This window comes from Brassica rapa, chromosome A05 (assembly GCF_000309985.2).
Source record: "Brassica rapa cultivar Chiifu-401-42 chromosome A05, CAAS_Brap_v3.01, whole genome shotgun sequence".
NCBI lineage: Eukaryota > Viridiplantae > Streptophyta > Magnoliopsida > Brassicales > Brassicaceae > Brassica > Brassica rapa.
In genome coordinates, this window is record NC_024799.2 from 19,842,901 (window position 1) to 19,863,601 (window position 20,701).

At 34.4% G+C, this 20,701-nt stretch overlaps 1 protein-coding gene and 1 long non-coding RNA gene across 7 annotated transcripts; one reads left to right on the forward strand and one right to left on the reverse strand.

Moving 5' to 3' along the window:
- Positions 1-188: 188 nt before the first annotated feature.
- Positions 189-2,660, reverse strand: JMJ30 (lysine-specific demethylase JMJ30). Of its 4 annotated transcripts, none has more exons than XM_009147334.2 (6): positions 1,890-2,660; positions 1,587-1,796; positions 1,322-1,456; positions 1,092-1,235; positions 704-796; positions 189-598 (listed from the first exon to the last, which is right to left on the reverse strand). In XM_009147334.2, the coding sequence occupies exons 1-6, from the start codon at positions 2,361-2,363 to the stop codon at positions 410-412; spliced, it is 1,245 nt and encodes a 414-aa protein (XP_009145582.1). In that variant the 5' UTR covers positions 2,364-2,660; the 3' UTR covers positions 189-409. The 4 variants fall into 4 exon arrangements, 3 of the variants coding, with proteins under 3 accessions (XP_009145582.1, XP_009145583.1, XP_033146925.1); XR_004457972.1 differs by having other exon boundaries at positions 576-598; positions 704-946; positions 1,890-2,485; XM_009147335.3 differs by having other exon boundaries at positions 189-946; positions 1,890-2,485.
- Positions 2,661-2,891: 231 nt separating this feature from the next.
- Positions 2,892-20,430, forward strand: LOC117133912. Of its 3 annotated transcripts, XR_004457974.1 has the most exons (6): positions 2,892-9,375; positions 9,511-9,635; positions 9,939-10,160; positions 10,317-10,440; positions 10,550-19,295; positions 19,902-20,422. It is a non-coding gene; the product is annotated as an uncharacterized LOC117133912 (long non-coding RNA). The 3 variants fall into 3 exon arrangements; XR_004457975.1 differs by having other exon boundaries at positions 2,892-9,635; positions 10,554-19,295; positions 19,902-20,430; XR_004457973.1 differs by having other exon boundaries at positions 2,892-9,635; positions 19,902-20,426.
- Positions 20,431-20,701: the final 271 nt, after the last annotated feature.

A 20,701-nucleotide genomic window follows, 5' to 3' on the forward strand; every position in this document is an offset into this window, starting at 1 on the left:
TTTCGTGAGCTTTTAAAATTCAGAAAAAAAAAGAGTATACTTTTCTAAGACCTTTGATCCAATTGTCCATAAATCAACCGGATGATTTTCGTGGACAAATGTAGCAAAAGAGAACCGAATACTAAATTGAACTGGGCCTTTGGCCCATTTCTTCCTTAGAAATGGATGCTCATTAAACCTTTCCTGGCTTAATGCAAAGACAAACCATGAGGATACACACAAAAATGTCTGTGTCAAGACTTGAAAGCTCTCAATTGTCTTTTACAACATAGGCTTAGACAAAACAAACATCTTCATGCTCAGTCTCAGAGCAATTGATTTCTTCTCTACTTACTTTTAAGATCTAACACAATTGACGTAAGAGACAGAGTGAACAAACCAGAAACAGAGATTAAAAATACTCCATTTGCTAAGAATCAGAGGACTCTGCTTCATTGCTCCACCAGAAGCTAACCGAGAAACTCATTGTTAAAGACCTGACATAGTGCCACCATTTGGGAGGGATGTACAGCATTTCGCCTTCCTCTAGGATACAATCCATAAACTCTAGCTCCACCACCTTTGGAAACTCGTTCTTGTCGATGTTGTCAAGATCAACCTTCAACCAAAGTTTGAAACCACCCCGTTTGGACACAAGGATCAAGTCGACTCAGCTTCCGTTTAAACACAGTATCAGATTTGAATATAGGATTAGAAAACTTACCTGGCTAGAGTTGCAAAGCATTGTCTCAGAATAAGGGTAAAGTTCGTCTTGCAATGAGGATGGGTAAAGCCTTATATACTTCTTGCCAACAACCTGAAGAACAGATGATATCAAACATTAAATAGGAGAATGAAAAGAAAAAATTAAATAAATTTTCCGGGGTGAAACGATAAGTTTGGTTAGTCAAACTAAGAGTTTAGTTTTTGTTCAGACATCAGGCTTCAATCCAGCGAGATGATCAGGCTTTCTTATGCAAGAACATCAAAGAAGAAGAAGCTCGTTAATCACTTACAGAACGTATACATTGGGGACAAGCGTATAAAGAGAGGGAGCAGCACAGACAAGAAGCCATGTTCATTTATGGAAAAAGATCTGAAGCCATAAATACCTGAGCAAGTATATTATGATGTGGATCATGGTGTAAGGGAGTAACTGTCCCAGCCGGACCAAACCACGCATTAAGAGATTGGAGATCCCCTCCACCGACAAAACAGTAATCAGGAATACATATATCATCTCTCAGTTCATTTATCTGCCCACCCAGTCATGTTAAACCAATAAGCCATAGCTTCAAGTAATCAGTATATGATGATGATGCACAACACGTATACATGATACCTGATCAAACAACGGATGCTGAGCAAGATAAGTAGGCTCCACGGAGGTGGATCTATTGGTCCTCATCCGTTCAAGGAACTTGGAAAACGTCACAAGCTCTTGCTTCCAATCTGAACACAAATAGTTTTTCCCCACCTGTATAGCATTTCAAACTTCTAACAGCTTTCAGCTATTCTGATTCAGTCAAAACTCTAACTCAACACTCAAAAGCTAACTAAAAACATGATTACAGATACAATAAGCGAAGAAACGATGAGTAAGTCACCTCGACGGGAACGGTACGGTTACCAGCAACAGAAGTGAGATAGTCCAAGTGGTTCCACTTGGTCCTAGCAGGCCAATGAGCCATACAATTGGTTATAACAACAGGTGTACCTGTCTGAAAATAATCACGCAGAAACCCCTCCATAGATAAGTCAGACCTCTTGTCTACTCTTCCACTAGTCAATGACCTCAAAGGTAGAATCTTTAGCACCTGCAAGTAAAGTTTTCAACAAACCCAACACTCTCAGTTTCCGACAAACTAAACTAATCCTACCAAAATGTTAACAAGATCTGAGCTTTTTACCTCATTGACGTCGACGGGAACTTCAGGGACAAGTTTCTCACCCTTGAAATCTCCGAGGCTCTTAGCCTTCTTACGAGCTTCAGAGGAGACCAAGAGCACAGAGTCGTGGAGGTCCTTGCGGAGAAGCGTCCCTCCCATGATGAGACCCATATCGAGCGCGCCGAGGGCTTCCCCAAACTCGCCGGCGGCGAAATGGAACTTGGCCACGTGGAGACACGCCATCGAGTAAGCGTCGCGCCACACGGGGAGAACAGAGTGCCAGGGACCGGAGTGAAGCTGCTCCCAGGCCATATCACGCGCCGCCTCCGCCGCGCTTTGGTCGCCGGCGACTGCTAGCGCCGCCATGCGAGCATAGGCGTAACCGCCTTGAGCGGAGATCGACTGCAGCAGGGACTGCGACTCCGCGTCGAGGGTTGGAGTCGGGAGATGGAGGCTGTGGTTGCCGGAGGAAGCGGCGGTGGGAGCTCCTGACATGGTTCGGGTCGGGTTTTGGTTTTGGGGGTTAAGTGAAGATATTTTGAGGTGAGAGTTGGGGAAAAGTGAGCTAAAAAGTGGAAAAGGGGAAGTGGGAAGATATTTTGAGTGATGATTAGGATGTGAAGATATTTTTGTATTTATCACTCTGCTCTTGTCAATTATTTAGGAGTAAACCCTCAAAAATCGTATTATTTATGCAATCATCCCTGATACTTTTTGTATTTACATTCCAAATATTTAATTTATCATAAATGCACCTTCCACATATAAACTAATTTTTATTTTAATCCTCTTATTTCATTTGTTTGACTAAATATTTATTAATAAAAATATATTAGTTTGACTAAAAACTTATTAGTGTTTATAGACCTAAGAGCACATCCAATGATGGAGATAGTCACTTTAGTTTCTTAATGATAAAAATAATCATATTTTATTAATAGTTTAGTTTTTATTTAATTTTTAAATTTAATAAAAACAGATATTCAATTAAAGAAAGACATTTGTAATGAAGAGTCTAAAAATGTCTTTTATAAAAACTTTTTCTAACACAAATATTTCCATTTTGATATTTTTTTTAAAATGCTCAAAAAAAATCTGCCGATAGAGATGTTCTAAATATCTGAATTTCAAACCTTAAATTTTTTTTTGGTAATAACTAAATATATTAATAGAAAAGAATTAGAAAATAAATTAAATGTAAAACATGAATTTTCGTAAAAATTTATGGCAGTGTTAATAAAAAATACTATATATAAATTATCATAAACATAAAGAATTATCAGATGTAAAATTGTATATATTTACTTTCTCGAATAAAATAATATGTCACTATTAAAAACTAATTTGTCTTTCTTAAAGTATTTATAGAACTAGAGTGTTCTTAACACACATCTTTGGCTTGCTAATATTTGTCTTTCAGTGTTACATACATGATTAGTAACAATATAAATAAGCTCCGTTTTAACTTTTTGAAAGAAAAAAAAAACTCTTCACATTTGAAAAACTAAAAATTTAAATGTAGTTATTTATCACTAAGTCATGCTAAATATTTATGCTTGCGTTTACTTTGATACATTATTTATTTGTGGTGATACATTGATTAGTTCATTAAAATCTCGGTTATACTTTTTAAAAGTACATAAGGTCGGTCCAATGAAATAAATATCCGACAAATGCTCCAGAACTTTCCACGGTTGATAAAGAAAAAGCGGTTGATGATATGTCGCTTTCGCATTGGCCGGATCGTATGTGACGTGCACTAACTGGCACGTCATATTTGTAGACACAAATACTATTTGCCTTTTTCATTTAGCTGATAGTCGACGTGGTGTTACAGTCAGCGCGACATCTGTACAACATGTTAATGATTTGGAATTTTATATAAAACAATTGCCTAGCGCAGAAGAAGAAAACAACTCCTATAGTTTTTGAGAATCAAATATCCATCTTCTCTCCTCTCCTAGTGAGAAAATTTTTCTCTTAAATCCTCTGATCTTCTTATCTCATCTTTATCTTTCAGAAGATTTAGAGTTTGATTTGTGGGAGTGAGAGTTAGATGTTTTGTTTGCCGGTTTCGGTTTTACCGTCCGGCTCTTGTCTCCGGTGGTGGATCAGTTCCTCCGATCATCGTCCGGCTCTGCCTCCGGGAAGCGACGACTCTCACAGCGTCGACTTCGTCGGCTTCTGTCTCCGGGAGACGATGTCTTCATGGAATCGTTCTCGCCGGCACCGCTCGATCTACGATTCAGTTCTTCGTTGTCCGACTGCCTCTCGCTCCAATCCTCTGTTGATTAGGATCGATTGTAGGCGTCGTTGTTTCTTCTCTGAATTGTAGATCCACCAGTTTTGGCTTTCGGTTTGAGCCTCTGTGAAGATTGGTTCTTCTGTGGTTCGTCTTCGTCGTCGGCGGAGTTCCGTCGCCTCCTCTGGTTCCGGTGGAAGGAAGTGGTTCCTCGTCTTGACCCGTGTCTCATTGATCGCCGGGCGATCGTCCACGTGGAAGATGACGTGCCGTAGCTTGCTTCCTCGACGGTTTTCCTTTCTGTGTTGGGCCCGTGTGTTGGGTTTCTTTAATGTTAGTTGGGCTTCGTCTTGCTTTTTCGTTTTGGTTTGTTTAGGGTTTGGTCTTGTTGGGCTGAGTTTCTTTTAATAAAATTCCAGTGGACTAAAAAAAAAGAAGAAAACAACTCCAAAGATATTTATGATTAGGTGATAGTCGACGTGGCGCTATAGTCAATGCTTTTATGATATTTTTCCATAGATATTTTCTTTAGATACCTTTTGGCATTGGACTACAGGATACTTGCAACACTACACACACATTCAAATACACGCACATTCGATACACGTAGAATGTATCTATGCAAAGACTTAATGAGCCTTGCTCTATTTTGTTTAAAGATTTAACCAAACCATTGTAGAAGGCAGAGGGCATCAATGCATCATGCATGAACTCAACAGTTTTCAAAAAGACAATGAATCTTTCTATATTGAACTAGATATACAAAGTATCACTCTTTTAAGACTACTTAGGAGTTAGGACACGTTGAACGTATCTTATCCAAGACAACTAATCCATTTTGTTTAAATACGTAATCAAACCCATTGTAGAATGCAGAGGTTCCACATGAACTAGACACCTTTTCTAAAAAAGAATGGCTCTCTGTTGAACTAAATGTTGACAAATGGGCTTGTGCGTCGTCTATACATCATCTAGTTCAATAATACTCTCAAACTTAATTTATAACCAAAACGATTAGACAAAATGATCAATTAAGCAACAGACAAGAACTCATTGTTATAATTGAAAACAAGATAGATCGTATGTCAAAATCATCATCCGATCACTCCATAATTAATGTTTCTCAAAACACGTACAGGTGAAAGATATAATTATACATTACTATTAGAGATTATAATCTCTTTTGTATGAAGATGTAATTGAACAATATATGGATTCTGAAAGTATCTTTTTTTTTCTTTCTGAACACCTGATTCTAAAAGTATCTAGTTAGCTAACTTTTGATCATACAATCATTTCAAACGAGAGGAATAGTCATTATCAGCATTTGATAACTACCTTAACAATTTATCAACATCAAACCCATGATAGTCATAAATAAAGTGATACATTGAACAATAACTAGAAAAAACACTACGAAAACCAAAGAAATTCTAATACAATTAGGAAAAACATTTGTAAATTGCAATCTCTAGCTATGGTTGGGGTCCGGAATCACGACAAGCAAAAATAAGCTGGATTATGTGCAAAAATGCACATCCAGCACATGACCCGTCTAGTGAAAACAATGTGATAGACATCTTCATGCATACTGATATTTATCAAACGACAATTTACATGATTTAGAAAGTAAGAAATGCAATACTCCATATTCAACCATCTCAATAACTCCACTATTTTTTCTGTTAATAGTTTTAACCAAGTGATCTAGCCTAGTGGTAATTGGTAAAAGATTCACAGCTGTGAGTACCGCCTTGGGTTTGATTTCCCTTGACCACCTGGAGTGCTTTAAGTGGTAAAAAAACGCAGATACTGTGAGCTTTATAGTGATTAGTCATTGGTCTTAGAAAGTCTTTGGGATCACACTACGGTTATAAAAAAACAAAAAAACTACAACACCAAATAAACGGTCAAGTTAAGACTCGAGCCCTTATCTCGGGTTCATACACACCTCGTTTTCGACGTCTACTCTCGTATTCTTAGGTCTTAGGTAACTCTTTCCTCGTTGTTAATGCAGGTTACACTAATCCTTTTATAGGCTTTTGCTCCAACATGATGTCTTTTTTTTTTTTTTTTTTTTTTGCTAAACGCTCCAACATGATGTCTCAAAATTATATTAATAAAAAGTATTTATTAGAAAGTTACTAAAGATTCTCTTATTCCAAACCAATCTATTATTATTAAAACTGAAATAGCTTTTGATACTGTTTGAAAATATAAATAACAATATAAATAAAAATTGTTTGGAAATATGAATAATATTATTATTAATATTTTTTATTTTAACATTTAACTATTGTATTTACAATAAATTAAGTACTTTATTTTTGTATTTTTTTATTTACAGATTCTGTCACTACATTTAAAATCAATTTAAATTAACCAATTACAATTCTAAAGCTTATCTAACATAATCGATATTCATATATTGACCATTATTAATATTGTATGAATATTAACTAAATTGCATATAGTCAAATATAAAAAAATTGAGAGTTCAATTTTCAAGAAAACAAAATATCATAAAACTAATAATAATTCATAGAAAACTAATGCAAAAAATTAATTTTTAGTATGTTGTTTCATTTTAAAATAAATTAACAAAAAATAACAAGTTAATATATGAATAGTAAAATACATCAAATTTTATCAAGTTATAAATTTTTAATATAATATTATGTACAAATAAAAAAATTATTATCAAAAATCTATATAATAAAATACTATATTCTACTCTATATGTAAATTACAAAACATAAAAAATATAAATGAGATTTTTTTTTAATAAAACTAGCAGTTTATGAGTTTACATTGAACAAAAGTTAAAACAAATACCTGCGTGGAGGCGCGGATCAAGTTCTAGTTAATACTTAAAGTGTATTTCATTTCATATATAACAAGTGTATTTCATTTCATTTCGTGTGAACAAACGATGGTATTGTATCTGAATATTAAACAAACAGAAAACATAATAAGAAACGGAACCAATTCATTGCATAGAAAACTTTTACTTGAGATGTTTTTCTACCAGATGTCTCTTTTTAATGATGAGAAATATCCTTTAGTAGTGTTAAAAAAATTTTTATTGCAAAAATAAAATACAGGTAGAAAATGATAAAATTATGTTTCATTCAAAAAAATACATATACTCTTAGGGTTAGTTAATTTAGATTTAAGGTTTGGATTTTTGGGGGGAAGAGGTTTAAGATTTGGGGATTGTAATTTATTTTCTAAAATTTATGATCCAAGGAATAAAATTTAATTTTTTTTTTAGAATTTGATTTTAAATTATTTATTTATATTAAGTGTATTATTCACTAAAATTACTTTAGTCTTTTTGTTCTTTAATAAAATATATTTTAATCACGTGCTAGTGGTCCAGTGGTTAAACTCAATCTGAGAAGTTATGGGTTCGAGTGCCGCTGGGATGTGATTATCTTGAGGGACCTTCGGGCCCAATACAGAGAAGCCTGCTAACGTATGGTCACTGGTGGGATTTACATGGAGTGATCACCAACCTTCCTGGATGCCTCGGCAGGCTCCCCGGCTAAGCTCCGGTGGACGGTCATTGGCGTTAGTCGGATCCTTTCGAGGCTCCGGATACCATAATAAAAAAAAATCTATTTTAGTCATTTCTTACCTTATGAGCTATTTTGGTCATAAAAATTGGTTTTAGGTCTTTTAGAAGATTTGCACTTTAATGATCAGCTTATTTGTTTTTGTAAAACATTTTTTATTTTTTTAAGAAACTCACCCAGTTTCTAAACGATGTAAATATTCGTATCACAAAACACATGGTATGATTATTTTTGCAATGTTTTGTTGATTATTTTACAGATGGAATTGAGCGTTTTAGAATTCGTTTGGAAGTCATGGTACTGAGTATTTGTAGTAAAATATATGGGATGCTATACAAGGGATGGGTGTCTATGAAGTGGAGGGATGATGGCCGTGATGCTTTGAGAAACAATACATTAAACTCTTTCAATGACTTCTTATGCATCTTATTCCGGAGGAAGGTTTTAACACAAAGGCAATGGCAAATCAGAGGCCATGAAGACAGGAAGACCTTGTCGGCTTATATTTATTTTTGTTGTGGTGTAGGTTTTGAACAAATTAAATATTTCTTTTTAGGTGTGTTGAGCTATGGTCTGATCATTACAAGGAGATTTGGGTGATGTTTATTACAGGGATTTTTTACCGGAGTTGGAACAATTTGGTTATAAGGATATATTAAATATGGTACCCTCCTCTATGGCGTTGGTTTGTACTGAGAGATTGTTGTATTGTATATGGTCATCGGTTTATAAACATGTTTTTTACGGAATGGTTTATGGAATGGATTATGAGGGTTATATGATATTTCGAGCTAGCCGCTAGGTTATACGATCCCTCCTGTTACTATCTCTAGTTGTTTCGAGATAAATGAAAATTTTAAGTTGGAATTTCCAGGACATCGGTAGTAAATGGACTATTAGTTATTTGAGAGAAATTTGGGAGAAACATAAACTTGTTTTTCTCTTTCTTTCGGAAACAAAACAACAATTTGATTTTGTGCAGTCTTTTTAATTTCATATTGGGTATTCTCATCTCCATACGGTTTATCCTCAAGGGAGAAGTGGTAGTCTGGCTTTATTCTATGACTCCACTTGTAAGGTCAATATACTTTCTTCTATTAACAAAATCATATATAGATGTCGAGACAGAATATAAAGAAAAAATGATATTTCTGTTATTTGTTTATGGTGAGCCAAACCAACATTTTAGAGATCAGGTTCGGGAGAGGCTTACAAGATTAGAGATTTCAAGAGATGAACCCTGGTCTATTATTAGCGAATTAAATGAGATTACGGGTAATCATGAGAAACAGGGAGGAGCTCTTAGACATGCATATAAATCTAACTAATACTAAAAGGGTTATATGAGGAGTAGAGAGGCTGTCCACGTCAGCAATTAATTCAAGCCAATCAGGAGGCTTCTCTATGACACGTCAGACACGCGATCTTCAGAGGCGAGACCCGGCCCTTTTTCTTTTCATCTTTTCCGCCATCTTCGTTTCATTCGATCGCCGTTCTGGCTACTAGCAATCAATTCCATATCGAGCAATCAATCTCTTCTCTATTATTAAACGTAGTTTGATCTCATAAATGGAGACTTTTGGCTTTCACGATCTGAGATTCTATATATATAGATCTCACTCTCAACCTCTTCCCTTCACCAGAAATTATTCTCTTCCTGCGAGGTGATTGCGTTCGACGATAAAAGGTATGAGCTCTTGCGTTTAGAATCATCTTCTCATCTATTCTAAACTAAACATCAAAGAAAAAAAATGTGATTGTGGCGAACGCTTTGGTTTCCTCTCCGATTTATAAACTGGCCGCTCTTCCTCCACTGTTCAAGTCGCCTGCTTCGATCTACAGAAGTCAGTCGATGTTCTTCAACCATGGCGGTGAGTTTTCTAAGATTCTGGGAAGCCAGAAACGTCGAGAGATGATGGCGTCGATATGCTCTTACTGGATTCAAAGGTATTTCTTTAAAAACTCATGTTCATACTGTTGTTGAATTCATGTTCATCGATAGGTTAGACTACTCCGGCGTGTAATATCAACATTATCAAGGTTTTGAATTTAGATCTTTGTTAGGTGTTTCTGTTTGTAAACTCCTGTTAATAGTGTTCTTAAACTTTCATTTTAATTAAGACGATTCTGTTTTTTAAATCATGTTAATATTGTTCTTAAACTAACACATGTTCAAAGTGTTCTTAACTCATGTTCATATTAATTTATAAATTGTTTGTTGATTATGCTTCCTTTCTTAATTTGTTTCAGGCGACCCTCATGCTGGCCACTGTGAATGTTAACCGGCTTGCAACTTACAGGACTTATCTCAAGGAGGGTTCAATGTATTCCATCACCGGTTTTGATGTTCAATGTTCCGTGAAATCAGAACTTCTGGCTTTCCTACTCCTCCCTGTTGATTAGATTCAGTGATGCTACCTCTTTGGATGAAATAACTAAACCGGCTTCACCCATACCTGAAGAATGTTTCAGGTTATGTAATAACACGAGATGCTTGGTCTTGCCGACTCACACTCAATTCCCAATTATTTACACTCTATTTTTGATTATTAAACGTACGCTTCACATTGACTACGTTATATAACTTATTAAACACTAAACCTGTCGGGTTACTGTCCATTTATGTAGGCTGGTCTCTAGCGACACTGGGCATGCATCAGCAGCTCCACTGCTGAGGGGCTATGCCAAGGTTGAGCCTCTGACTATAGCTGAGCTCAAATGAATTCAGTGACAAGAATGAAGAAGGGCTCAGGTAGTACACTAGCTTTAACATACTATAATTTTCTTTGTCAACACTCTGTCTGTGATTCTGATATTCCAATATTGATCTTATCTGTACCGGCATGATCACCGGCATCAAGATAGACAAAGGGTGATGCTACGTTTCTTGCTCCAACTGTACCAGGAAGCTTCAACGCACTATCTCAGCCTTTACATGTGTTCACTGCAACAATACTAAAGCTGTTGGTGTCCTTCGGCATGTATAATTCCGTAGCATGTTGTTTACATTCATTTTGGTATCACGTGTAGGTCTCGACTTTTTATACACGTTCACTGTCTTATAGCTACCTTGTGGAGATGGCCATTGCTGATGATACTGCTGTAGAGTCTATTTTTCTGCTTTGACAGGGTAATGACAAAACTGCATAACATGAGAGTCTATGAAGATGATATTCCTGGTGCCATCTCGGTACCTGCTAAGGCAGAGCCGAATACATGAGCAGGTCTAAGTGGTGTCAACACAACTAAGTCTCCAGCACTAGGGTGTTCTAAGATGGTCAAGAAAGCACGCAAGTCATAGATTAAAATAATGATAGATCTGGCATCAGTATTTCCTCTTTGAATAATGCTTAGGCATTGTTGTTTTTCTTTTGTTTTTGAACAAGTTCGTTTATGTTTTACTCCTCTTTTGGTTAATCTATGTTTGGTTTAGACTCTCTTTATAAAATATGTCTCAGTTTCCACAATTGTTGTACATCTAACTCACTATTTATTTAAGACGGACGACACTTGGTCCCAGCTTATTGTCTGTATGAAACAAGTGTTTCACCATCATCTTTGTATAACCGATTTACCCTTAATCTAGAATCCAAACAATAAGCAAACGTCTTTTAATGATAGTTAGTACAAGTTCCATCTAAACCCAATATATTGATCCCATCTGTTGTTATGTTACGGACATTGTTTCCTGCAGATACTTTAAATCGTATGAATTAATGAACATAGCATCAATAGCGTGAGAGATAAGTTAATGTCTTTTAATGTTTCCTAAAAATTAGTCTGTAACCGTCGAGTTAATTCATTTTAGTCTCTGCTAATTACCTATATCTTTCGATAATTCTCTGTAATCTCAACCTACAATCACAAAAAAAACTCTTTATGGTGAAAAAAACATCTAAAGAAAGAGCTCGAACTGACACCGGGGAGCCGAGTACAAGCAACCTTAGTCGTCTGTTCGTAAGCACTGACTCACCTAATGCTACCAATGTTGCTGATGACTCCATCTCAGGTTTGTACAACTAATCTAACTTAAAAAAACATATTGTCAACCAAATTACATAAACAATTAAAAGCCACTACAAGTCGGTTCTTCACATTAAAAATCAATATCTTCATGTGTGAATTGTTAAGGAAGTTGAGGATGACGTCACTGTTTACTAAGTGTACCACTAAAGGGCATGAACCTAGACCACTAATTAGATTCTCCCTTTAATACCACAATGTCTACGTTTCAATTTAAATGATTAGTAGTACTATTATTTATTACCCCTAACATTTAATAGACACATTACTCCTAAAGAAGATAATTGAATTAATAATTATTGGTATTGAACCAAAATAAATATGAAAATAAATCATAGAAAATTTTCTTTTCATGAAAAAAAATATAGAATATGTTTTAAAATTATTAATTATTCATAATAGTTTTAAAGTTTATAAACTCTTCAGATTTAGGTTTAAATAAATTGTTGATGTAAACTTTTGAGGCTTTTTGGCGACCTTTTGAAGATTGTTCTACAATGGGTAGCAGTTATCAAAATATCATTGTAAGTGACATCAACTCATATTGATTCTAAATACCATACAAGATTTCTAATACCGTAACTTAGAATTTCATTGTTAATTAATAGTGCAAGCTCACTGATTTCAAGCAAACAATATAAATTTTTGAATATCTACTATGTTAGAATAGTGATGTAATATGTTCTCAAATTTTACACGTGTAATACATGGTTCATTTTTATCGCAATTTTATCTATGATTAATAATTTGTTTCCATGACAATCCAATATATAAGATAAAAAAAATTTGGATCATAACTTAGATTTAACTATTCTTTATTCATTTCACATTTGCTGATCTTTCTATATATAGTTTTAGATAGTACATTGATAACAGTCAGTTTTAGTCCTTTCTAATTTAGTATATGGTTCATATTTTATAAAATGGGATGTAATATATGTGCATTATTATATTAAATACATTTATATTTGTCTAACTCCGGGCGTAGCCCGGACAAAATCTCTAGTTTCTATAATTTAATAATATGATAGAGAATTGTGGTTTAATAAAATCTATTTTAACCACGTGCTAGTGGTCCAGTGGTTAAACTCAATCTGAGAAGTTATGGGTTCGAGTGCCACTGGGATGTGATTATCTTGTGGGACCTTCGGACCCAATACGGAGAAGCTTGCTAACGTATGGTCACTGGTAGGATTTACATGGATTGATCACCAGCCCTCCTGGATGCCTCGGCGGGCTCTCCGGCTAAGCTCTGGTGGATAGTCATTGCGTTAGTCAGATCTGAGGCTCCGGATACCATGATAAAAAAAAATATTTTAGTCATAAAATTTGGTTTTAGGTCTTTTAGAAGATTTGCACTTTAATGATCAGCTTATTTGTTTTAGTAAAACATTTTATAATTTTTTTAAGAATTTCATCCAGTTTCTAAACGATGTAAATATTCGTATCACAAAACACATGGTATCATTATTTTTGCAATGTTTTGTTGATTATTTTACAGATGGAATTGGGTGTTTTTGAATTTGTTTGGAAGTCATGGTACTGAGTATTTGTAGTAAACTATATGGGATGCTATACAAGGGATGGGTGTCTATGAAGTGGAAGGACGATGGTCGTGATGCTTTGAGAAACAATACATTAAACTCTTTCAATGACTTCTTATGCATCTTATTCCGGAGGAAGGTTTTAACACAAAGGCAATGGAAAATCAGAGGCCATGAAGACAGGAAGACCTTGTCGGCTTATATTTATTTTTGTTGTGGAGTAGGTTTTGAAGAAATTAAATATTTCTTTTTAGGTGTGTTGAGCTATTGTCTGATCATTACAATGAGATTTGGGTGATGTTTATTACAGGGATTTTTTACCAGAGTTGGAAAAATTTGGTTATAAGGATTTATTAAATATGGTACCCTCCTCTATGGCGTTGGTTTGTACTGAGAGATTGTTGTATTGTATATGGTCATCGATTTATAAACATGTTTTTTTCGGAATGGATTATGGAATGGATTCACTATTTATGATGCATCCTGAGAAAGCTCTGGATTCGGATGGGATGACGGCTTTATTTTATCAGAAATCTTGGTCAGTAATTAAGGATGATGTGGTTAATATGGTTAATGATTTTCTTAGTTCCGGTTCTTTTGATGATAGGTTAAATATGCTAAATATTTGCCTTATTCCTAAAACAGTTGGGCCAAATAGGATGACGGAATTACGGTCCATTAGCCTATATAATGTCGGCTACAAAATTATCTCTAAGGTTTTGTGTCAACGATTGAAGCGCATTTTGCCACTTCTTATTTCAGAAACGCAATCGGCCTTTGTCTCTGGCAGATTAATTTCAGATAATATTCTTATTGCTTAGGAGATGTTCCACGGGCTGGGAACTAATAATGCGTGCAAAGAAATTTTTTTGAAGATTACAACGGATATGAATAAAACTTATGATAGGGTAGAATGGTCATTCATGGAGCGGCTTTTATTCAAAATGGGTTTCTGCCTGGCCTGGGTTTCCAGAGTGATGACTTGCATTTTTTCGCTCACTTATAAGGTCTTACTTAATGGTCAATCTAAAGGGAGCATTGTTCCAGAGAGAGGGATGAGACAATGGGATCCCCTTTCTGAATACTTATTCATTTTATGTATGCAAGCTCTTATTGCACATATTAGGAGAGAGCAGAGAGAGAAACAGTTAACATGACTAAAGATATCGCGCGGAGGTCCTGCGGTTTCACATATACTATTTGTTTTTCTGTAAGGCAAATATGGCTCAATGTGATGTTGTCCTAAAGCTCCTAAAAGACTACGAAGCAGTGTCAGGCCAGTTAATAAATTTTGATAAATCTTCTTTGCAATTTGGGCATAAGGTACCAGATTCACAGAGGGTGAAAATTCAAAATAAACTTGGTGGTACTAAGTTAGGAGGCATGAAAAATTATTTGGATATACCAGAGAGTTTGGGTAGATCCAAAACACAAGTTTCAGTTCCTTGAATGAAAGGGTTAATAATAAGGTGAACAATTGGACATTCTAGTTTCTTACTAAAGGTGGAAAAGAAGTAATGATAAATTCAGTAGCTTCAGCAATGCTGAATCATGTCATGTCTTGCTATAGATTACCAAAGGCATTTATAAAGAAAATTACAGGGGCTTTTGCCCACTTCTGGTGGAGCAGTGGTGACAATAAAAGATGTATACACTGGTTCTCCTAGGATAAAGTATGTAAATCCAAAGAGGGAAGTCTTAACTTTAGAGATCTTCATGATTTCAATATGACTATTGGCGAAGAAATTATGGTGTTTGATTGACAAACCAGATTGTTTGTTTTCAAAAGTGTTTAAAGGCCGATATTTTTGGAATACAGATCCATTGAATCCTCACAGATCTTATTCACCTTCCTATGGCTGGAGAAGTATATGCTCGGCTTGATCTCTGGTAAACAAAGGGTTAATCAAAAGAGTAGGAATGGGACAGACCATCTCCGTATGGAATGTTCTGTGGATTCCTGTTCCTCGCCCGAGATCAGCTGAACCAAAAATGCAACCACAGTTTTTAAATCCTTGTTTAAAAGTGGACCATCTTATTGATCCGGTGACTAAATCCTGGAATGTCGATTTGCCGAAAGTATATATACATCCGGATGATGTTGATATTATTAGAGGTATGGCTATAAGTCGGAATGGTAGGCATGATTTTTATGGGTGGGTCCTACACAGAGTCCAGAAAATACACTGTCAAATCAGAGTATATGATTGAATCCTTATTTCCAAAGAGACGGTATCTTATGGCCCAAATATTAAACCTCTGTTGGCCTTCTCATGGAAACTTAGGTGTTCTCCGAAATTCAGACATTTTATTTGGTAAGATCTTACACATACTATACCAGTTACAAAATATTTAAGAGCACGATGCATCAATTGTGATATTCGATGCAATATTTGTGGTGCAGAGGAAGAGTCAATTAATTATGTGCTATTTGAATGTCCCCCGCTTTGCAGACTTGGGCTTTGTGAAAATTTCCTTTTTTTCCTGGGTATCTTCGGTCTTTACTAATATGGATTATCTCTTTTGGAGATTACTAGAAGAATATGACTTTAGTAACTTTCCATGGATATTATGGTACATTTGGAAAAATAGAAATAATAAGGTTTTCAATAACAAAGATGAAAATCCACATGAAATTCTGAGAATCGCTGAAGTAGACGGTGATGTATGGGCATAGGCTCACCTCACAATTCCAGTAAGACAACATATGGTTCCACAAACCTTTGATTGGCAATCATCGGGACATTCGAGAGTTTGTTTATATAGATGGTGCGTGGAAGGAAACTGATAAGTTCTCGGGACATGATTAGTTCTGTAGAGGCGTGGTTACAGATTATGACATTTTGAAGCTCGAAATCGACAATTTCAGTTTTCATCTTACTTCAAAGTAAATAATAGAGAAACATAGTTAAATCAAGTAAATAGTCAAAAAAAATCATTTTATGTCAAAAAAAAAACGGCTGCAACTTAGGTCTGAGATAGGGAAGAGGCGAGAAAAAAGGATGAAAAGACATTTACCTTATTACCCATTCCTAAAAACTGATTGAAAACATAAAAAGTTATACTATATGGATTTGAACCAGGGTTAGGTCAATATATCCTTCTAAATAAACCGTTATGCCACAACATCTTCATTGTTTTTTTTTTTTTGAAAAAACATCTTCATTGTTATATCCGATAGAATTACGCAAAAATTACTCTTCGAGTACTCTCTAAATACTTTCCAATTTTATATAACTCGCTAAGTCCTGTTCCACCCTACACGTATTCCGAACCTGGGTATTACTCATGCTTCATAAATTAATTATAAAGTTAAATTTAAATTACTCCAAAGAAGAAGAAAAAAATCACGGGATTTGGGAAAAACAAGAAAAAAGAAGAGTGATTTACACTATAAGACAGTTTATGAGTTTTTATTACAATATAAGGCAGTTATTGCTCCTAAGGTAGTTTTTCCTAACTACAAGCCAACTAGACTTATTCTTCTAACAAAATGGGTCCTACAGTTTTTAATTTTATTTTTCTCTCTCTTTAATGGCAGCAAAACTTGAAGAATCATCACTCCGACCACCGTCTACGTCTTTTTTACTAGCCGCTAAATTAGAGTCAGATCTGTACTGCAAGCACCAAAAGGCCACACCCTTTATCATTGCTCAAGCTATCATGGGTGAAGCGGCTGTAAATCAAAAACGACCACATTCTCTGTTATTGCTCGAGTAACGGCGAGCTCCTACGGAGAATCACCACTCTGCTGCTTCATTTAGTCATCAAAGAATCACCTCCGCCGCGCTCTTTAACTCATCTCCCTTGTGCTCTTTAACTCATCTCCCTTGATAAAAAATTCACTATTTTTAAAATCTAAATTTGAAAAACATTTTATAAATGATAAAACTAAGATCTTGAAATGTAACCTATAATTAAAACGTAAAAGAATGAAACATTATGTGAAAGAAACCAATGGCGGCCGTAAATTTTTTGCAGAAAACCCTAAAATTCTGGGGAAGAAGAAGACATATTTACTAAAATGCCACTGATTTAAAAATTGAAATTAAACAAAATATGTACACATTCATGGGTCGTACACATGGATAATAATGTGTATGTACACTATTATATTATTTATTTGTAAACACATCTAAAAGTGTTTGCGTGTTTAAGATATACTTATAAAAGAAATTTACAAGTATGTACACTATTTTATCAGATACTGCATTCAGCTGTGTTCTGATATTGGTATGTTTGGACATAGCAAAATAGTGTACATATGCACAAAGCGAAACCTTTGTACATTTGTACATAGTGAGTAATCTTTGTACATGTGTACATAGTTTGGACATGGCCAGATACTTGTGTTGTGTTTAATGTGGACACGGTGATGTGAACACAATATACAATGTAAACTGTGATGTGAACATAGTATATTGATAAAAGGAGTCCATGTGGACATCTTAAATACCAATGTACATGTTGTGATATCTTAAAAGATGTAATGAATATTGATTGACATTCACCTTTGTTGTAGTAGTACTAGTAACAATATACATGATCAGGTAGTGTCCATATGGACAAGTTGGAAACTCTGTGTAGATGTTGCTATACGTTTAGATGTTTTGTAATGCTTGTAAATCCGTACATATCCATAAAACATACATATGGGACATAGTATTGCAGATGTTTTTAACGTGCATATGGTGGCTGAATCCAAACAAAGCATCGACGCTCGCAAATCCATCTACAAAGGAAGTACCATTGTGTCCTAGATTATTTGGTTTGTCGCTTAGGGTCAAACTTAGATACATCATTTGAGCAATTTCCCCCTGACTTCTTAATTTGTTTTCTTCATTATCTTTGTACATAGAAAGATAAGACTTGTGTAAGTATTCTACGAGAACAACTGAAAAATCAGATTGGATCAAGATATCTTAGAGACCAGAAATAGATGTTACATTGTAACTTAACAATACTCACAACTAAACCTGTAATTAGATCAAGATGGGAGCAACACATTTAGCACCACAAAAAATCGTCAACGTGTACGCATGTATTCGATGTCCACATGTACAATGTATTTTTTAAAAATCAGATGTACACTGGTTCTTTTGTACACTGCACAAGTTATGATGATTCTAATGATTTTGAGTATCTTATTATTGTTGCTCATCGTGCTTTTGCAACAAAGGGGGTGAGATGGAGGAGATGAAAGAGGCGAGACAGAGGCGAGACAGAGGCAACAACGAGAAGGAGGCGACGAAGGCAACAACGAGAAATGAATCTGATGTACATGTGTATTGTTGTACATGTGGATGGTAAAAAAATTTGTGTACATAGTTTATTGTTGTACATGCGTATTGTAGTACAATATGATTCTTCATATTTATTTGTGTTCATTTAAGTCATTTAGGTGTGTCTTTAGCTATTTTTATTGTATTTTCATAGATTTATTCGTACTACAAGGGGTTAAAATGTTGTTTCTGAAGTTTAGGACGAAATTAAAGACTAACTTTAACATTTAAAAAGTGTTGGGTTACAAAATAAATAACAAATAAGTTTAGGGACCAAATCTGCAAAAATACTCAAATTAGACATTGTTGATCTCAAGCTTATCGTGCCAGTTTCAGAGCGCGTCGGAGAGGCATGAAGGTCACAGCGACGATGAATCACGACGAGGAAAGATGAGTTGAGACACAACACGGCATAGCAAGCTCGAACCACCACTGTTTTGCCTTGCGGTGAAGGAGAAGATATGACGTTTCGACAGCGGCGAGAACTTAAGTCACGGCGACGACAGAGACGAGTTGCAAAACACATACCGAAGATGAGATGAAATAATTGTGGCGGAGAAGAAAGAGTTGTGGCGAAAAAAAAGAGAAGCGGCGGAGACGGAGAAAAGTGTGACAATGTGAAGAAAAAAAAAAAGTTTTGATAATTTCTGATTTTTTTTAATATGGTTTTAGATTTCAAACGTGTGGTCCCAAGTAAAAAAGGAAAGTTACTAATTTCCAAAAATTATGGGGCCATTTTTGTTACACCAATGACTTAGGTCCTGACTGGTTCAACCGTTGCGGTTGCGATTGCGGGAGTTTGCGGATGCGGGTGGTTGCGGTTTCTAGCGGTTTTAAGAGATTTGTATGACTGGTTCTGCGGTTAGAAATTGGTGTGTTTGCCGGATATTTATGACTGGTTAACTACCAAATACAGCAGCAGTTAAATAATAAACTAACAATATTTACATTTTATACAATTATAAAAATATCAAAAATAATAATATTATAATAAATATAAAAGTTATATTTAGAAAGTTATAGTTTAATTTTTTTTAAATATAGAAAATATTTTTATTTTAAAATTTTATAATATTAATTAAAATATAATAGATATATTTTAGCATTTTTATAATTCCAATTTAATTTTTTTATTGAATATTTTTATTTTGTATTTATATTGTTTTGAAAAAAAAAAGAAATTTTTTTATCCTCCCGCAACCGCCCGCAACCGCTACCTGGAACCAGCTTTGAATTTATGAGGTTCAAAGCGATTTGGAGCGGTTTGGAGCGGTTTGAACGATTGTTGCAAAACGTCAACAACCGCTACCAACCGCAAAAGCTGCGTTTGCGGGTGGTAGCGGGAAAACCAGTCATACCCTTAGTTAACAAAAACTACCTCAGTAGTCATAACTGCCTTATGTTGTTATTAAAAACTTAAAACTGCCTTACAATGTAATACTAGATTTGGACCCGCGCAACTGTGCGGGTATTAATTTTCATGTTTATATATATATTTTACATAATTAGAATATATTTTTAAAGTTACTTATATATTTAAATGTTTATATATAATTATTTTAAATATAACAATTTGATAGTTTTCATGCTGTAAGTTAATTGATTATTTCAAATCATCATATATATTTGGTATTTTTTATTATATATATTTGAAAATTATTTTTATTCAATTATTATGATCCTGATCCGTTATTTCAAGCGCTAAATTTTCTTTATCAATATTTTTTTATGTTTATTCATTTAATATAATAACTATATATATATATAAAGTTTAATATAAGTTAATTTTATACATGAATTATCTAATTTACTAATGTTAACCGTTCTACCAACATATTATATTAATTTATCAGTTTAAAATAATTTTATCGTATTTAGTTAAATACAATATTTTATTTTAAAATGATAGATATAAATATAAAATAGTAAAATTTGATATAATTTTTTTCATTTTATAAAAGATAACTGAGTATATATATATATTAATGTATAATAACATTAATTTCATTACTAATTGCAAAATTAGTGAAAATATTTATATACAATTTTTGATAATTAAGATATTGTTATAATGATTTTCAACAAATTTGTTAAGAAAATTAAATAAATATATATATATATATATATTTATTTTAAATTAAAAGATATCAAATTATATTATGAT